The sequence below is a fragment of the Lutra lutra genome, chromosome 7 (assembly GCF_902655055.1).
Source record: "Lutra lutra chromosome 7, mLutLut1.2, whole genome shotgun sequence".
NCBI lineage: Eukaryota > Metazoa > Chordata > Mammalia > Carnivora > Mustelidae > Lutra > Lutra lutra.
In genome coordinates this window covers 71,166,361-71,187,255 of record NC_062284.1, presented here as the reverse complement: position 1 = coordinate 71,187,255, position 20,895 = coordinate 71,166,361, and the positions used below count along the sequence as shown (strand labels likewise).

Below are 20,895 nucleotides of genomic sequence, written 5' to 3'. Positions count from 1 at the left end.
AATTCTGTATCTGTCTTACTTAATACTGCAAATATAGTAAAATCTTATTAAATTAAACCTTACTAATTAAATATTTGTAATAATTGAACAGAATATGGGTTACGATTTTGTTTTATGAGACCTGGAAAAAACCAGCTTATCCAACTGATTGAAAGTGCGAAAGTTTTAAAATATCTTAAAAGTTTTCTACATATTCTCATAGAGAGTTGACATAGTCGGTTTAGCTAATGATTCTTTTAAATTAATTAAAGCAGAACAGAAGACTAATAGCATATTGCCCATTTATGAACAGTTTTCTGTGGCTTATTCATTTTCACCTGGCTATGTAACTGGCTCCTTTTTAATTCACTCAGTGATTTATGTTTAATGAACAAAATGAATATAATATAAATTTAAAATTGATATTAGAGCTTTATTATCTCTTTTAAAGGTTTTTTTTAATTTTATTTTTTAAAGATTTTATTTATTTATTTGACAGAGATCACAGGTAGGCAGCGAGGCAGGCAGAGAGAGAGAGGAGGAAGCAGGTTCCCTACTGAGCAGAGAGCCCGATGTGGGGCTCGATCCCAGGACGCTGGGATCATGACCTGAGCCGAAGGCAGAGGCTTTAACCCACTGAGCCACCCAGGCGCCCCTATTTCTTATCTCTTTCAAGAAGTACCCGTCATTGGGGCACCTGGGTGGCTCAGTTGGTAAAGGAACTGCCTTCAGCTCAGGTCATGATCCTGGAGTCCCGGGATTGAGTCCCACATTGGGCTCCCAGCTTCATGGGGAGTCTGCTTCTCCCTCTGACCTTCTCCCCTCTCATGTTCTCTCTCACTGTCTCTCTCTCAAATAAATAAATAAAATCTTAAGAAAAAAATAATTTAAGAAGTTCCTGTCATTAAGTAGGCTTAGCAGTCAGTGGTTAAGTAGGCTTAGCAGTCAGTGGTAGCATAATTTGATAAGTGAGAAGAGATATTTCTTTTCATTGGAAAGAACTCAAAATATATCTCATGCTTTGGTGCCCATCACTGATTATTTTTAATGATACATATGTTTGTGTTAAGTTAAAGCCTTCAAAAAATAGAGTCAAGTTTATAAAGTAAATTGCCCCTAAACATTAAAGTGTTTCACATGAACCTGCATGTTGGATTCTTAGTTTTTTTCAGTTGTTGGGTATACCCAAAACTTGAACTTGACAGGAGTTATCATAAAAATTGTAGCATAATAGGGGCACCTGGCTGCCTCAGTTGGAAGAGCAAGCAACTGTTGATCTCAGGATTGTGAGTTCAAGCCCCGCATTGGCTGTAGAGATTACTTAAATAAAAACTTAGAAAAATTATAGCAATATAAAGAAATCTTATATTCTTTGGACTTGATATCCTCCAGTGTAAAGCACTCGTGTACAAAAGAAGATCTGTGAGGGGCCATGGGTTTGGAGGCAGAGGATGATAGGAGGATCCAAGTTCATTAAATATAACTATCCACAGAGAAGTTATTTTAGTCATTTCCATTTTCTTGAGCTATCATTCTCATCAATCACTATTCTTATTTTTTACAATAGAACCACAAAAACCAAGTTGTACTTGATTTGATTTGCTACTTTTCTGTCTTGTTTCATTTCTTGAGAATTAATAGACTTCCCAAGAGCAGGCTGGTTTCATTCGTATGCTGGAAAAGATAAAGGAACATAATAGTGGCAAGAAAGTGGAGTCTACTGCTGTGTTACACAAAAGCTTTGCCGTTGCGAGGCAGGAGGAATAGTCTTGGCAGAATCTCAGATTTTATTCTGGGCTCAGTAACTAAAAGATGTATTTTATACTGGAACATCTGAAAGTTCCTGTCCAGTATCAAAACCTCAGGATAATAACTGATGTTTATAGTCTGGTCAAATATAATAATATTGATAGCATAGTTCAACTTTCGAATTCATCTATTAGTAGACAGTACAATTTTTATTGTCTTATTCTATGTCAAATCTTTAAATTGGCTATACTTTTATGAAGTAGAAAAATAGTTCAGTTCTTGAAAATAGTGGTTTCTGTTTTGTCTTGGCCACTTACTAATATTTATCAGATGCAATGATTGATATAACTGATTTTAAGTAATGTTGTTTCTCTTTATTTGAAATCACCAGGCAATAATATGTAACGTCTTATATGCAATTCTAAAGATTCTGTAACTTAAAACCTCAATAAGGGGTGACAACTTGAATTTTTCTTTTCTCTCCAGGTCTCCTGTAATCATTCCTACTTCAAATATTATCCCAAATGTTTGATTCCTGTATATGTGCTTAAGTGCTATATGATACAATGTTGTTATTGTTTTTTTCCTGTTTCTTTGTTTTGTTTTTTTTTGGGGGGGGGCTCTCCCTCTTCCTTGAAGAAATTGCATTACTTATTTATATTCTGAATCCCAAAATGATTTGACTGTCATAGCTGAGCAGGAAAGTTTAGTCTTGACAACTTTCTGTCAGTCGTTTTCATTTAGCTACATGCTGTTGCATACACTGTATTGCTTGGAAGACTAGTAAATCTTACTATATTTTTTTTTTAATCTTCAGATATTGCTATATCTAAAATCAAAAACCCAGGTTTTAAAAATGTAGTCAATGCAGTATTGCTTGAATCTGATTATATAATCCTTAGTGATAAGGCTAAGTTAAAAGTGGTAGCATGATGGCCATTATTTGAGAAACTAGAAATATCTTCTTGTCTTTTTGCTGTTCTTCTCAATTTTAATCATTCAAAGACTTCTGACCATCAAAGGATTTGAATTAGAAGCTTTATGATAAACACATAGACATTATAAATTATGGAAGTAGTCGAGATGGAGTAGGACATATAAGGCTCATAGATAGTTGGGCTTCAGATTGTGCCCTAAGCTTCTTGTCACCCTGAATAGGAGAGGGAAAGCCAATCAGCTGTATATATCTCTGTTATTTAACATAACATTGCTAAATATTGGCCATTAAAATCTAAATCGATTTCTGTTTTCTTAATATTTTGAGATTTTGGTGGGGCGTTCAGATTTGGGGTAGCTTATCTATTCTGTATGGTTTTTTTTTTAAAAGGATTTTATTTATTATTTGAGGGAGAGAAAGAGAACAGGGGAAGTAGCAGAGGGAGAAGGACAACTAGACTCCACACTGAGCACAGAGCCAACGCAGGGCTCTCTCCCACAGCCCCAAGATCATGACCTGAGCCAAATCAAGAGTTACATCCTTAACCAACTGAGCCACCCAGGCACGCCTGATTTTTTTTATTATTTAGCAATATTAGGCACAATTTCACCTCTTTGAACAGTAGTTTCCCAGTCAATATAAGAAGACCTTAGGGTAATTGTGGAATTTAAATGAAATAGTTTAAGAAAAACTACTTAGGTTAGTGGCACTGAGTTAACACTCAATAAAATGAAATTTTTATAATAAACCCATTAAAATTTTTCTACATTTTGGAATTATGAGGATTTTAAGTGTAGTTTTTTAGACTTTTCCCCTGAGCTTCACATATGTTGATATAATTTTAGTTTTCTCAGTTTTCTAATAATTCGTGATCTGGAGAGTCATGGAAATAATGGGATTTGGGCAGAAGAAAGGGCACAGGGTTCATAGAGAAGTACATTTCTGAGTTTCTGGAGAAAGAGAATATCAAGAATAGTAAGGAAAAAAATGGGTAATATAGAAAGGTAAATAAGGGAAGCCAGAAAAAAATATTGTTCAATGTAATATTATCTTAGGGGTGTATGTGTGTGTGTATGTGTGTGCATGTGCATGCACATACACACAAGTAGCACAGATGCTGAACTGACTGACTAGAGTTGCTGAATCCACTAGGGAGTGGTTTCCTAGGAAGTAACTTTTTTCTGATTTTTCTTTTGAGTCCCTCAGGATTAGGGTAAGGGTGACCTGGTATTTCACACCCTATTAATGACAAGGGACAAGCCAGCTGCCTGAGAGCCAAGAATTAAATATCATCACATACATTGGGGCGCCTGGGTGGTTCAGTGGGTTAAGCCTCTGCCTTCAGCTCAGGTCATGATCTCAGAGTCCTGGGATCGAGTCCTGCATTGGGCTCTCTGCTTGGCAGGGAACCTGCTTCTTCCTCTCTCTCTGCCTGCCTCTCTGCCTACTTGTGTTATTTCTCTGTCAAATAAATAAATAAAATCTTTAAAAAAAAATAAATATCATCCATACATGATGAATGTAACTGTGTTGAAATATAAAAACTTCCAGAGAAAAAGTTGTTGATGCAGGACTAATTTGAAAACTCAAACTTCAAGCCAAAATGTTCAGAAAATGTTCTTCAGTCATTTTAATAAGTGCACAAAATTTCAACTGACTGCAGACTTTTCATTGCTTTGAGTGGTCATAATTTAACATTCTTTTAGGAGAGAGGTATAATTTGAGTTCCCATCCTGTTTTCCATATTTTCATCAAGTGCTAAGATTTTGTGATTCCTACATAAACTTCTGTTATTTAGCTCTCCAACTTGCTGATGATACAGTTTAGCTTGTTGAGAATTAGAGAATAAACAGATATAAAGAAAAGGCCATCTTTTCCAAGTGTATTCCATTTTATCACTGTTAATATGTTCCTTAGTACTACCCAACTAGCTAGCTTCTGCTTTGGGTCCAGAGACTTTTTGCAACTGACAAAAGGATAGGAGGAGAACCATTTCAGAAATAAGTATCCTGGTTTTATCTGATTGCATTGCATTGATGTACTTGTGGGAGGAGGTGGTGGAATGGGGGAAACATACTTTTCCTTAAAAAAAAAAAAAAAAATCCACACAAACAAAGAACAAAAAAGAGATTGCTCTATGCCATTATTTTTCAGTTTGGAGTATTCTAGGAAAAAACCCCACATCTATGCTTATACACACCTGATTTGTGGAAAATATCCAGAGGTTCATAAATTCTCTTAGGTTATAAAATTTATTGAACATGTCTTGGTTTTAGACATTGGATAAAAGCAAATTTTTAAAAATTATTTTTTGTTGTTGTTTTTTTTTTTTTAAGATTTTATTTATTTGTCAGAGAGAGAGAGGAGAGCGAGCGAGCACAGGCAGACAGAATGGCAGGCAGAGGCAGAGGGAGAAGCAGGCTCCCCGCCAAGCAAGGAGCCCGATGTGGGACTCGATCCCAGGACGCTGGGATCATGACCTGAGCCGAAGGCAGCTGCTCAACCAACTGAGCCACCCAGGCGTCCCAAAATTATTTTGTTTTTTTTTAGCACAAGGTCACCTGTCGTTTTGAGAGACAGTACTTTGTTTCCTCTCTGACACTGTTTTCTCAGTTTTCCCCCCTCATGATTCTTTCTGAGGTGTGGAGTGATAATACTATATAATCAGGAATATTCCCACAAAGGACAACGAAGAGGAAAATATTTGCTACTTGAGCATTTTTCAGACTCTAAAACAGTGATGAATTAGGTCTAATGGTTTATGCAGAACACAGAAAATTTATATAGGGTTAGTGCAGGTAAGAACAAATTAATAAAATCTGTGTAGCTCTGTGCCATGATGTGGTATGGCTTAAAGCATGGTTCTGGCAGCCTGGACTTGAAGGAAGCAAGACAAATGGAAATTTCTGCAATAATGCTGACTAGTTTTAATTCTTACATTTTAAATCTTAAGTCCTCTGGGAGCTTCCTCTGATTTCCAAGATTGAGTTTCTTCCTGAACATATGCTCATCTACCCCTGTTATCATTTATCACATCATCGTGAATTAGATGTACCTGTAGCATCCTCATCAGACTGTCCTCTACTTGAAGGCAGCACAGTAGCTTGAGCTCCACATTGCCTTTGGAAGAAGAAGTAGATTTCACTGATGTTTTATATTGGTAGATACTTCTTTTTTTCAACTCTTCTAAAGTGTTTTCAAAATTACTTAAAATATAGCTTTCTTTTCTAGAGTTTAAGCTGCCCCCAACTTATCATGTAAGCAGCCAGTAGATTGTTATGATGAATTCGCTCTATAAATCCCTGAAAAAAAGGCAAAATTCCGGTAATCACTAGAGAAATTAGAACTCAAAAGGCTCTCTGTCTCTTATTTTTGACAGTTTAAATGTTTTTGCTCTAGGCTAGAGATTTAGTGATTACCTAACCCAATTTCATTGTTTTGTTTTATTTTATTTATTTATTTTTTTAGCTTACACAAAGGCAATTTATTTATTTTTTTTATTTTATTTTTTTTTTTGACAGGCAGAGATCACAAGTAGGCAGAGAGGCAGGCAGAGAGAGAGAGAGAGAGAGGTGGAAGCAGGCTCCCTGCTGAGCACAGAGCCCGACGCGGGGCTCGATCCCAGGACCCTGGGATCATGACCCGAGCCGAAGGCAGAGGCTTTAACCCACTGAGCCACCCAGGCGCCCCACAAAGGCAATTTATTAACAGAAAACAGTAATTTGAGGAATCCTTTTCACAGACGGCGACCACGGCGACCCCCCTTCCTGCGGGTGTTCTCGGAGGGGATGAGGGTGACATCCTCAATCCGCCCGATCTTCATTCCTGAGCAGGCAAGGGCACTGAGGGCTGATTGGGCCCCGGGTCCAGGGGTCTTGGTTCTATTTCCTCCTGTGGCCCGTAGTTTGATGTGGAGGGCAGTGATGCCCAGCTCCTTGCACCTCTGGGCTACATCCTGGGCAGCCAACATAGCAGCGTAGGGAGAGGACTCATCTCGATCAGCCTTCACCTTCATTCCACCAGTCACACGGCAGATGATTTCCTTGCCAGAAAGATCGGTGACATGGACAAAAGTGTCATTGAAGGATGCAAAGATGTGGCAGACACCAAATACATTTTCTCCTTCCGCTACCTGAGGTCCAAGGCTGATGACCTGTTCTTCCTTCTTTTCCTTCCCCTTGTGAGGTGCCATTTCTAAGCGTCTTCTCCAGACTCTGCTACCGGAAAGCCCAATTTCATTGTTTTAAAAACAAATATTTCCTTTTTCATTTAAGAGAATTATATTGAGGCACCTGCCTAACTCAGTAGGTAGAGTAACCCTTGACCTCAGGGTCATGAGTTTGAGCCCCATGTTGGGCGTAGAGTTTACTTAAAAATTTTTACTTTAAAAATTTTAGAAAGATTTATATTCATAAAGGTCATTAAAAACAAAAACAACAAAACTTTTTCAGTACAAAAGAGGGCAGAGACTAGGTCCCTGTTGACTAAATTAAGACCTGCTTTAGGAAGCAAAGAAAGTTGAGATTCTAAATAGGTTTAGGACAGTGTGTCAGCTGATACATTTGTAGAATTTTATTTCCAATTTCAACTTTTCAAATTTGAAAAAACAAAACAAAACAAAACCAGAAAACTAGTTGGCAGTTAAAATATTAAACCCAGGCAAAGAACAAAATAATTATCTGAAAAGGGTAATAGCAAACTTTTACCACTTTATTTATTTATTTATTTTTAAAGATTTTATTTATTCATTTGACAGAGAGAGAGAGAGAGATTACAAGTAGGCAGAGAGACAGGCAGAGAGAGGAGGAAGCAGGCTCACTGCTGAGCAGAGAGCCCGATGTGGGCCTCGATCCCAGGACCCTGAGATCATGACCTGAGCCGAAGGCAGAGGCTTAACCCACTGAGCCACTCAGGCGCCCCAACTTTTACCACTTTAATCAGAAATAAGCTGAAATAAGAAGAAAACAAGATCTAATGGAACATTGATCATTCATTATTTCCACAAGTGTTCTAGTGCTTGTTCCTGCCAAGCAGCTAAGCTGGGCAACAGGACCAACTTGTTCTTGTGGAGCTTGATGGGTTAGAGGAGAGATGCAAATAATTTTTAATTTTGTTTGTGTTAAGTTTTAGGAAGGGAAAGCATAAGGTGCAATGAACTCTTGAAAAAAGAATAAAAAGCCCTGGGAGAGTGTAATGGGATCAAATGAGATGGATAAGCCCCAATGATGAATTATGTGTTTAAACTGAAATAGAGATAATCTCATTATTTTATGCCTCATTTATTTATTTAAAGGTTTATTTATTTATTTTGTTGGGGAGAACAGGAAGGGTAGAGGGAGGAGGAGAGAACCTTGAAGAGGACTCCCTGCTGAACACTCACCCTAAGATTATGACCTGAGCTGAAATCAAGAATGGCACGCTTAACCAACTGAGCCACTCAGCCACCCCTCTTTTCTTTTTTTATTCCAATAAAATTAACATCAGTGTTACATTAGTTTCAAGTGTACAATAGGGTGATTCAACACTCTATATTACTCAGTGCTCATCATAATAAGCCCTCCATCTCTTTCACCCATCCCCCCATCCTGTGTCCTAAATTTTTATCTGTAGAACTTTCTTTTTAAGTGGGGCTTGAATTTATGACCCTGAGTTGCATGCTGTGCCAGCTCAGCCAGCAAGGTACCTCTAATCTGTAGAACTTTGATCAAGTGGTAAGGTTAAATTTTTAACTCCATATGAGTAGAAATTATGTTAGAAAATGCAATGGGGGGGAAGAATGTACAGAGAAAAATCCCATGCACAAGAGCAACAAACAAATCTAATCTTGGATGAACACAATAGAAATATTTAAGACCTTTATGAAGAAAATTTTAGAAGTCTGCCAAAGGATGTTTTAAAAGCAATACATAAGTGGTGAGATTTTAATCTTTAATAGGCAATTTTCAGAAAGTTGAAGTGATTTTTTGAGTCACTGGTTATAATTTGGGAGAATTATTGATAATTACCAAGATATCTGAAGACCAGAAAAGCAGTAGGAATGTTAGGAGAGTTGTAGTGCTCTCCTGACACACAAACAGATGAACAGATGCATTACCTCTTTACTGCAAGATTTTTCTATGGCATGGCTTTAAGAATATTGGCATTGCTGGAGACAAGGATTAAAACAACTGAGTAGGGCTATGAGGCCTGCCAGGAGGGGACCGCTGGAAACAGGAGGAATTCTAAGTGATGCATTGGAATACAGAGGGTGGGATATCTTGAGGTGGCTCTAGGAGAGAATGAGTAGGTCAGTTTGGTTAGAGCATTGGATGCATAAAGGCAGTAATGAGAGAAGTGAACAAAAGTAGATAGTGTTCTTTTTCAGCTCATCTCTCATTACTCTGTTTTATGTATCTGAAGTACCAGCTAAACTAGGAATGGTGAGGGATCAGGTATAGGAGGTTGTTAATAGAAGTCAAACCTTGTCACTGGGGGCGCCTGGGTGGCTCAGTGGGTTAAGCCGCTGCCTTCGGCTCAGGTCATGATCTCAGGGTCCTGGGATCGAGTCCCACATCGGGCTCTCTGCTCAGCAGGGAGCCTGCTTCCCTCTCTCTCTCTCTCGGCCTGCCTCTCTGTCTGCTTGTGATTTCTGTCTGTCAAATAAATAAAATCTTAAAAAAAAAAAAAACCTTATCACTGATGCTTTATTGGGAACAAAGGAAAAAGGGGAAGGCATATATGATTCTAAGTTTGAAAGTCAAAAAATGCAAAAATAGCTGGGCTTGGGACAAGTTTTGTACTCTCAACCAGCAACCCCATGACTGTTTTTAATTTGTGGTTGCCTAGATGTACCAGGGTCAGTGCTTATGGCCAAAATGGGACTAGTAGTAAATGGGATAGTATTTTTTTTTTTAAGATTTTATTTATTTATTTGACAGAGATCACAGGTAGGCAGAGAGGCAGGCAGAGAGAGAGGAGGAAGCAGGCTCCCTGCTGAGCAGAGAGCCCGATGCGGGGCTCGATCCCAGGACCTTGGGATCATGACGCGAGCCGAAGGCAGAGGCTTTAACCCACTGAGCCACCCAGGCGCCCTGGGATAGTATTTTTTAACTCCAAAAATTGGCACAAGTAGAGTCAGGTACTGTTTAAATTGGGAGGGGACAACTAGTTTCAGACACCTTCATTTTACAAGTCAGTTTGTTGAGGGTCACAGAGTTTAACTGACCTTTCCCAAGGTCTTGGGGCTAGTTTATTACAAGCCAAAATTAGAATCAGGTCTTCTGGCTTCTAGTACATGGATTTTTCTTTCTTTCTTTTTTTTTTTTTTTTCAAGTTGCTGTGACATTTTTTTCATTAGATTTTTGTTTTATTGAGAGATCTGTGAGTTTCAAGATCTTTTATAAGTATAAATGTTATTAAGGTCTGTTATTTAGATATCAAAATTTAGGGAAAAGATCTAAGTAAAATGTGGAGTGAAAGCAGAGTAGTAAATTTATTTTCTAACCAGATGATTTTGGAAAAATACAACAACAAATAATTGCTTGATCATAATAGTTATGTTCAGTTGACTATAGTTCTAATTGTGTGTGAATTGGCTGAACTAAAACCAGTTTAATCTGGTTCTAGGAAGTATTCTATACTTGTCTGACTGAAGTTGACGATAATGACCACAGAGTCATCCAATAAAACATTAATTAAAAGCATTACATTAGCATTAAATCCTACTGCTTGATTATTATCTTTATCAAAGAATAGTGCCTTTGGCAGAGTTAACCATTTTAAAGGGGGGAATAAGGCAATATGAAACTGCTTTGAGGAAAAAATTAGAGTATTGTTTCAGTTCTCACCACTTTTATAGTGAGGTGATATCCTTGCGATAGCCATTTACAATTAAACTGTAATTTTCCATTCTAAATAATTGATCTCCCCACATTTGCACAGAGGTTAATGAATGTATTCCACTTGCATAAATAAATGGTTACAAGGGTGGCATTGTCTGCCCGCTTCAACTGGTTGAATCACTAGAACTAGTGGGTATTCTTTCTTGGTGTTATTACATCATCTCATTTTTTTTTTCTCTGGCAAACTATCATTCTCATAGACTTCTGGTCCTTTGCCCCCTTTTTAAGAATTGGACTTTTTCCACTTTTGTGAAACATGATCTCTACCCTTCCCTCCATTGCTCCCTCAAATGATAGATAAGCTTCTCAGACTGATTGAGGTAGATGCAGTGGAAAGGAAGGGGAAGGAACCCATTAGTTAGGCTCTTGGTTACTACTCACACAGACATTGAAGTCAGATAGCTTTCAGCTTACTACCTTGGTTCCCAAAGGCTTTCCTCAGTCTAACATTAGCTTTTCATTTGTCCATGGCAAAGATGTCAGCCTTTCTCAAGAGGGACTGTCCTTTTCTGTGATCATGCTTTCCAATTTTTAGTTATTGAATGACTTTTTTCTTTTCTGAAATGATGCTGAAAGTAAAAGATAAGTAATACTTTCTCTAACTTGCTCTTATTTAAGAAGTGAAATATTAAAAATTAGCAAGGTTTTAAAAAAACTATTTATATTGTCATTGATACAGGTCATCTTTATACAAGTTTATATATTATTGAAAAAAATTATAAATATAAAATTGTATATGTTGCTATTTAACTTGGACTTTATCATACATTTTCCTCTATCAGTTATTTTAATGGCTGTAGGATATTTTACCATGTTGACATCACTCAAACCATTTTCCATTGGTAAAGTAAAAAAATTTTTTTAAAGTTCGCTCTTTTTTTTTTTTTTTTAAGATTTTTTTATTTATTTATTTGACAGAGAGAGAGAGATCACAAGTAGACGAAGAGGCAGGCAGAGAGAGAGAGAGAGGGAAGCAGGCTTCCTGCTGAGCAGAGAGCCCAATGCGGGACTCGATCCCAGGACCCTGAGATCATGACCTGAGCCGAAGGCAGCGGCCTAACCCACTGAGCCACCCAGGCGCCCCAAAAGTTCGCTCTTTTTTAAAAAAAGATTTTATTTACTTGAAAGAGAGCACAGGATCAGGGGGAGAGGCAGAGGGACAAGCAGACTGCCTGCTGCATGGGGAGCCCCACACCAGGCTCCATCCTAGGACCTTGAGATCACAACCTGAGCCGAAGCAAGACACTCAGCCGACTGAGCCACTCAGGTACCCCTAAACTTCCTACTATAGTAACTATAACATGGATTTTCTTTTCTTTCTTTTTTTTTTTTTTTAAAGATTTTATTTACTGGGGCGTCTGGGTGGCTCAGTGGGTTAAAGCCTCTGCCTTCGGCTCAGGTCATGATCCCAGGGTCCTGGGATCGAGCCCCACATCGGGCTCTCTGCTCGGCGGGGAGCCTGCTTCCTCCTCTCTCTGCCTGCCTCTCTGCCTACTTGTGATCTCTGTCTGTCAAATAAATAAATAAAATCTTTAAAAAAAAAAAAAAGATTTTATTTACTCATTTGAGAGAGAGAGAGAGGCAGAGGGAAAGAAAGAAGCAGACTCCCCGCTGAGCTGGAAGCCCCATGTGGGGCTTGATCCCAGGACCTGGAGATCACGACCTGAGCCCAAGGCAGATGCTTAACAAACTGAGCCATCCAGGCACCCCTATAACATGGATTTTCAATATGATTTTAATTTTTTTTTTTTAAGATTTTTATTTTTTATTTATTTATTTGACAGAGAGATAGAGAGCACAAGTAAGCAGAGTGGCAGGCAGAGGGAGAGAGAGAAGCAGGCTCTCCGCTAAGCAGGGAGCCCGATGCGGGGCTCGATCCCAGGAGCCTGGAATCATGACCTGAGCCGAAGGCAGCTGCTCAACCAACTGAGCCACCCAGGCGCCCCAATATGATTTTAATTTTTATTCCTTTATTTAAATCTACTCTCTAGGAGAGTAAGCATTCTTCTCTGTGTTTATTCTTTTTATTTCACATTATGTGCCTTCTTTTTCTCTTTTCATTTAACTTTTGAAATAAGAATAGTTTAATTAAAATAGCATATAGAATAATGCAATAGAAATAAAGAAGACTTTGTCAACCATATATTATAGAAACATTTCCACTTCTATTTTTTTTTCATTTTTTCAGGAATATTTAGGTTTTATACAATTTAATCTGGCATTCTTTTCCTTTGTGTGTATTTTTCTATTTCCAAGCTGAGAAAATTCTCATTATTCCATAGGTCAAATAAATACATACTGAATATTCTGCTAGTTTCCATCTTAAAATTATAGGCAACCTTATGTTATTGTGCTTTACTTAATGAGCTTTGCAGATAACTGTGTTTTTTACAGATTGAAAGTTTGTGGCAACCTTGCAGTGAGCAGTTCTCTTGGCACCATTTTTCCAACAGCATTTACTCACTTCATCTCTACATCACATTTTCGTGATTCTTGAAGTATTTCAAACTTTTTCATTATTATCATTTGAATCGCCGCAGTCTCATGATAAAACTTTCATGAGGAGTTGCTTCTTACAGATGAGCAAAGAAAGTAGTTTCTTGAGATGGAATCTGTTCTTGTTGAAGATTGTTGAAATGACAAAAGAGGATTTGTAATACAACATAAACTTGGTCAATAAAGCAGCAGCAAGGTTAGAAAGGATTGACTCCCATTTAGAAGGAAGTACTACTGTGGGTAAAATGTTATCAGAACCATGTGCTACAGAGAACTCTCCCATGAAGGAAAGAGTCAATTGATGTGGCAAAGTTCACTGTCTTATTTTTTAAACAAATTGCCACAGCACCCCAACTTCAACCACCACCCCAATCAGTTGGTAGTCACCAACATCGAGGCAAGACCGTCCAACATCAAAAAGATGAATTCCCTAAAAGCTCAGGGGATGGTTTAGCATATTTTAGCAATAAAGTATTTTTTAAATTAAGGTATATACATTGCTTTTTTAGACGGAAAATTGTTGCATGTTTAACAGACTACGGTATGGGGGCACCTGGATGGCTCAGTCGTTAAGCGTCTGCCTTCGGCTCAGGTCATGATCCCGGGGTTCTGGGACCGGGCCCCGCATCGGGCTCCCGGCTTGGTGGGAGGCCTGCTTCTCCCTCTCTCACTCCCCCTGCTTGTGTTCCCTCTCTCGCTGTGTCTCTCTGTCAAATAAATAAATATTTAAAAAAAAAAACAAAAAACAGACTACGGTATGGCGTAAACATAACTTCTGAGAAGCCCAAAAGTTTAATTGACTTTATTGCAATATTTGCTTTATTGTGGTAGTCTGGAGGTGCAGTATCTCTGAGGTATGCCTGCGTATTGTACATGTGGCTCTTTTTCAAGGTATTCATTTTGATGTATGTTCTAATGTGCCGTTTCTCACTGTATTTCAGAGATCACCTGTGTCAGAGGCATATAGAGCTTTCTTGTTAAATATGTAAGGCACGTGAGTCAGAATCTCTGGAAATACACACAGGAGATGATACTTGTGTTAGGATCAGATTGCTGCTCTAAGAAATTACCACACCTTTATGGCTTAAAACAACACAAATTTCTCCTCTCACAGTTCTGTAGTTCACAAGTTTAAAATGGGTCCAAAGTGCTGTGCTTCCTAGGGGACACACACCGAGCTCTGTCTCCTTGACTTTTCAAGTTTCTAGAGGCCTCCCATATTCCTTGGCTCATGGTCCCTTTCTCCATCTTCAGAGCTAGCAGTGTAGATCTTCTCTCCTCTCTGATCTGCAGCATTATAAACATCTAAATTCAGATGGTAGACATCTATTACATAGGTTTATTCATCCGTGTTTCTAACAAAATACAGAATGCCCAGTTACATTTGAATTTCAGATAAATGACTTAATTTTTAATGTAATTATGTTTTATACTGAAATTCAAATTTAACCAGCATCCTTTATTTTTATTTGCTAAATTGGAGAACCATAATCATAAGAAGTAAATGACTCCCCATAATTCTGTCTCACAGCCCCCGAGTTAACTATAAAGAGCAATTTGGTATATGTCTGAGGTATTTTTCTGTAGATAATTAAGATCGGTGTATAACTGTCCCAGTATTATGCATTTTTATATAGCAGTGTTCTACAGCTTCTTTTTTCTTGATATATCTTAATAGCTTCTTATGTTCATTTCAGCAATATTTAAAAGTTTAACTACCACACTTAGTAGTATAATCTCTTAAAATTTTTTTATTTGAAAGTAGTAAAATTGTGGAAAAGTAGACTTTTTAAAATATTACAATATTTTCAATGGTTTCAAATTATGATCAGATATAATAATGACATTTAGGATTAACCCATTTCTAGATCTTTAAGACATCACAGAGGGCTTACCCAGGAAATCTTTGTTTCAATTGTTAACCAAAAAAAGTTGAAGAAAAATTGGTAATAAGATCTGCAGTTGACTCAGCAGAGGCAGTGATTGAGCACTAGGGAAGTAAGTACTGAAGTAGGACAAGATATGTTGTTTCTGGAGATTTTCTGTATATTTTTGCTGCTGTCACATAATCTGTCTAGACTTTTTCTGATACTTCTTTAATGTTGCATCAGAGAAGTTGTGAAAATAATTGAGGTGAGCTACATGAAAGTATTTATGACTCAGAAATTATAGTATAAACAAAATGCTGTATTGACTTCAATTAAAATGATTGATTCTAAAAATAGTAGACTTACAATATTAAAATCTGCATAAACTTGACATTGAGATTGACTTTAAAATGCAGGTGAAGAAAAAAATCGATGAACTGTCTCATCAGTGTCTCATCACATGTTCTATCATGATGGAACTTGTCTCAATTTTAGGATCTCTGTCATATGTTTAGAAAGTACAAGACTTCACTAACTTAAAGATAGTATCAGGGAGAGAGGGAGATTGAAGATTTATTATAAAAAGTTTAAAGCCTCTTCATTACATAATAGAGTTGATATTTGAATACATGTAGTTTCTCTTCTAAGACTCCCCACAAATGTTTAAGGAAAGAAAATTTTGTTTGAATCAGCCAACATGTTTTTTATTACAATGTAGAAAAGTGAACCTGGTGCAATTTCCTTATTCCTCTAGCTCCAATACAACCATAAAACCAAAACAGTTTAAAAAACTAAATGCAAATAAAACTGTAGAACCAGTAACTTTTTCTTTTTTTATTTATTTATTTGACAGAGAGAGAGAGAGAGATCACAAGTAGGCAGAGAGGCAGTCAGAGAGAGAAGGGGAAGCAGGCTTCCCACTGAGCAGAGAGCCCAATGCTGGGCTCAATCCCAGGACCCTGAGATCAGACCTGGGATGAAACCCTGCATCCGGCTCCCTGCTCAGCAGGAAGCCTGTTTCTCCCTCTCTCACTGTGTCTATCAAATAAATAAAATCTTTAAAAAAAAACAAAAAAGGAAATGTGAATATAGTACTTGGTATTATAGGACAAACCTTTTTGAGTTGAGCATGCCTCTTGGTATTTGCTTGTTGTATCAACCTCTGTCAACTTCCATTGATACCATAGGCCACAGAGACATTGTGCATGCAACATAAAAGTGTCATCTGTTTTTACTATTATAAATGAGCCCAGAGCTATTAAAGTCAGGATATTTAAAGACTAGCAAAACTATAAATGTAAGTTATAATTGCAAATATGAATAAGAAACTGAAATTATAAGGCAATCCTTGATTATCATTCACCACTCAGATAGATGATTCAGAGCAGGTTTGTGCTTATTCTTGGAAATCTTCACTGAGTCCCCAGAATGTTCATAGACCCCATATGACAACCACCTCTAACTCAGTTAGATATTACAAATGGGTATATGCAAATTCATGGTTATAACTGAAAACACAACTCCAGTCAGTGTACATATGTTGCAGTATGTCTCTGCTTTGCTAGTATTACCAAACCTTTCTTTATATGGGCCCCCTTGCCTAATAATCTTCATTTTCTCCCTTTGTGTGGTATTAAGCTTCCAACTAGAATGGTAGTTCTCAATCCTGGTTGCACATTAGAATTGCCTAGGGAGCTTTTTTTTTTTTTTTTAAAGATTTTATTTATTTATTTGACAGAGAGAAATCACAAGTAGGCAGAGAGGCAGGCAGAGAGAGAAGGGGAAGCAGGCTCCCCGATGAGCAGAGAGCCCAATGCGGGGCTCGATCCCAGGACTCTGGGATCATGACCTGAGCCGAAGGCAGAGGCTTTAACCCACTGAGCCACCCAGGCGCCCCGCCTAGGGAGCTTTTAAAAGAATGTAACACCTAGCATTGGATGGGTACATGAGTTTTGTTTCTGTTTTATTATTGTTGCTGCTGCTGTTTGTTTTTAAAGCTCTCCAGTTTGTTCAATGTGCAGCTAGGATTCAAAACCACAAGACTGCTGAGAATTTCAAAGTCACTTTGGCTTATTAAGGATCAGTAGAATTATGTACTACATAATGATGTTTATTGTATGCCAGACACTGTATTCAATATAACATACTGTTATCTCAGGAAATTGGTGATACTATGAGATAGATATTACCTCCATTTTTCAGGAAACTGAAGTTTAGAGAGACTAAATAGGTTTCCTGGCCACATAGTTATTGGCAGCAGAACCAGGACTCAAATTGTATATTAACCATAAAACTATAAATATCCAGTCTTTTCACCCCATTCTTACACTATAGATTTGCCTTAACAAATCAGTACTAAACACATACTTTGATGGAAGTATTTTTACTTTGATTAAAAGTACATAAGCATTAGGGTGCCTGGGTGGCTCAGTGGGTGAAGCCTCTGCCTTCAGCTCAGGTCATGATCTCAGAGTCCTGGGATCGAGCTCCGCATCAGGCTCTCTGCTCTTGGGGAGCCTGCTTCCCCTTCTCTCTGCCTGTCTCTCTGCCTACTTGTCATCTCTGTCTTTCAAATTTAAAAAAAAAATCTAAAAAATAAAAATATATAAGCATTGTGATGCTTGGATGGCTCAGTAGGTTAAGCATCTGCCTCTTGATTTTGGCTCAGGTCATGATTTCAGAGTCATGGGATCAAGCCCCGTGTCAGGCTCCTCGCTGAGTGCCGAGCTTAAGAAGTATCAGCTGTAATTATAACTATTAGTGTTAAAACTGCGTGATGATCTACAACCACAGACTAGAGAGTGGTGTCCAGCAGTCTTTTTCCTTCAGTATAAATGAAATAATCTGTTCTCTGGGTATTGTCTATAGATAAATCCTTTTATAAATAGAAATTCAACTGGCGTTAAATTCATATTGCCCAAACTGCTGTATTTACAGAGTGCTGAAAGTCATCAGTGTACAACATATTTTACTGCTCCTTAGGGACTCTTATTCCAGCATATTCTCTAAAATTAGAATTTAATATAGATACTAAACAGCCTAATCTAGGGGAATTTTGTCCAAGAAACAAAGCACAGAAGTTATATGAGAAATAAGGTTATTGTCATTAAACTTTGAGAATGTCAGTTATTATAAAAACTGTGCTTCCTTTAGTCACATAACAATTTTTTACTTGTGATGCAAATCCAATAACAAATAATGTTACAGAGGCAACATTTCTCCCTTCTTTCAGTAACCTGTTTTTTCCAGGCCCTGAAGACTTCTAAGTAGTCTCATACTTATCAGGCACTTAAATGCTTAATGTAAACATAAATTCTGTTAATTTAAGTTTGTGTAGAAGACAATTTTGCTGCTGTTGTTGTTGTTGTCCTAGGATACTGAAGACTTATCTGAGCTTTGATACTTTCCTTTTTTGCTTGTACAGTTGCCCTCTATAATTTTTTTTCTTCATAATTCATGCTTCCTGAGGGAAACATCTTAAGTACAATTTTAGGATAAGTGAATACATTATTTTCATTATTGATTTTTTTTAAAGATTTATTTATTTGACAGAGAGCGAGAGAGATCACAACTAGGCAGAGAGGCAGGCAGAGAGAGAGGGGGAGGCAGGCCCCTCGCTGAGCAGAGAGCCCAGTGCAGGCCTCCATCCCAAGACACTGAGATCATGACCCAAGCCAAAGGCAGAGGCTTAACCCACTGAGCCACCCAGGCACCCGATTTTTATTTTATTTTATTTATTTTTTAAAATTATTTTATTTATTTATTTATTTATTTATTTACTTGACAGACTGATTGCAAGTAGGCAGAGAGGCAGGTGGGGGGCGAGGTGGGGGGGAAGCAGACTCCCTGTTGAGCAGAGAACCAGATGTAGGGCTCAATCCCAGGACCCTGGGATCATGACCCAAGCTGAAGGCGGAGGCTTTAACCTACTGAACCACCCAATCACCCCCGATGTTTATTTTTTAATGCAAAAAGTAAAAAATATTTTTCTGGCATTTTATAATAGGTAAAATTTTTTTTAAAAATTTATTTATTTATTTGAGAGAGAGAGCATGAGAGAGGAGAGGTGAGAGGGAGAAGCAGAATCCCTGCTGTGCAGGAAGCCCGATGTGGGACTTGATCCAGGATCATGTCCTGAGCTGAAGGTAGTTTTTTGTTGTTGTTGTTGTTGTTTTTTTTAAAGATTTTATCCATTTATTTGACAGACAGAGATCACAAGTAGGCAGAGAGGCAGACAGATAGAGAGAGAGGTGGAAGCAGGCTCCCCGCAGAGCAGAGAGCCCGACGTGGGGCTCGATCCCAGGACACTGGGACCATGACCCGAGCCGAAGGCAGAGGCCTCAACCCACTGAGCCACCCAGGTGCCCCAGGGCATTCTAAATTAAGTAAAAGATGGCATTTTTTCAAGGGATTTATTTTGCATGTTTATTTATCAAGTCAAAATGTCTTTATTATAAGCCTTCTAAACCTGATAAAGGATATCTATGAAAAATCTACACCTAATATCACTGAGGAAGTTGGGAGGTTTCCCCTATGCCTCAGTTATGTGGTGTTTAAACTTGTTCTTTCATAAATAAGAGTTTGGGCTTTAAATTGTAAATAATGGAACCATTATGGAGTTTCAGGCCAAACTAATCACATTTATATTTTAGATAGAATTCTAACAAGGGAGATGGGGCTGGATGGGAAGGGTAAGAGACTAGTTGCAGGGAGGTCAATCACAGAGCTGTTGTAATTATCCATGCAAGAGATCATGGCTTTAGTAGTTTTGACAGGGGTCACAGAGGGAGGAAGAAAGTAGCTTAGAGCCATTTATAGGACTCATAGTTACCAAGTTTTTTGCTTGGGCAATTGAGCATGGATAATATATGGAGAACTCAAGAGGGAAGAGCAAATTTGGCATTGGAGAAGCATGGGTAGTAGGGAAAAGTAGTATGTAATATTGGACTTGTTGAATTCTAAATGTATTTATCATTATTTTTATTTTCACTTCCCCTTTATTCCTCACTCTTTTCTCTCAGTTTTCTCCACTTCCCCCCCACCTTGACTTCATTAAGTAGTTATGCCACAGAACAGAAGGGTTTTCTTTTTCTTTTTCTTTTTGAGTGAGAGTAATTTAATGATTCAGTATTTGAAATGCCACACTTCTGATCATCACAATTGTGTAAGGTGGTAAGATAGTTTCTATAATTGCTGAGGATTAGGGTAGTACCCACCTTTTCTCCTTCTGAGTTCCAACTAGGAGTGTGTGCACATGATTGATAGTAGAACAAGAAAGTATCACTATTAAACTGGGCATGCACCCTATAATCCCCCAAGTGCAAGGCTTCTGGAAACCCACTTATGCCTGATAATTTCTCTCCCTCTTTTATTAATAGGGAACATATGGCTCTAGGGAACAGGCTTTAAGCATGCCTTATCCAGAAATCTAGAGCTAAGTGCAAAAATATCTCCTTTGACTTTGAGGAAGGGACAACAAATATGGATCCAAATTCCTGGCTTTTAGTCTTTGTGTATAAGCTTGGGCTGCTATAACAATATGCCATAGACTCGGTGGCTTAATCAACAGGAAGTCCATTTTCTCACTGTTATGGAGGTTGAGGAGTCCAGGATCAAGGTGTGGGCTGATTTGGTTTTTGGTAAGGGTTTCCTGACTTTCAGACTAATGTCTTCTCATTGTGTGCCTGCATGGTCTTTCCTGGTCGCATGTGCCTGGAGAACGAGAGATATCACTTATTCTTTCTATTAAGGCCCCCATTCGTGTTGGATTAGGATCTTACCCTAATGACTTTATTTGACCTTAATCACATCCTCAAAGTGCTATCTCCAAATATAATCACATTGTGAGTTAGGGCTTCAACATATGAGTTTTAAGGGGACACAATTTCAGTCCATGGCGCTTGGTAACCACACTTTAGGGGTGGTCCAATAGTATGACTATTAAAATCGTACCAGTCATTTGGTTTTCAAATATTTGGAGATTTTC

General features: G+C 38.0%; 2 protein-coding genes across 6 annotated transcripts in view; one reads left to right on the top strand and one right to left on the bottom strand.

Annotated features, from left to right (window-relative positions):
- Positions 1 to 20,895, top strand: part of ATOSA (atos homolog A) — a 95,570-nt gene that overhangs the window by 25,902 nt on the left and 48,773 nt on the right. The window lies entirely within an intron of this gene.
- LOC125103900 (40S ribosomal protein S14-like) lies at positions 6,355 to 16,432 on the bottom strand. The gene is made up of 2 exons (XM_047735889.1): positions 16,428 to 16,432; positions 6,355 to 6,882 (listed from the first exon to the last, which is right to left on the bottom strand). Exon 2 carries the CDS (start codon positions 6,855 to 6,857, stop codon positions 6,402 to 6,404), a length of 456 nt encoding a protein of 151 aa, XP_047591845.1. The 5' UTR covers positions 6,858 to 6,882; positions 16,428 to 16,432; the 3' UTR covers positions 6,355 to 6,401.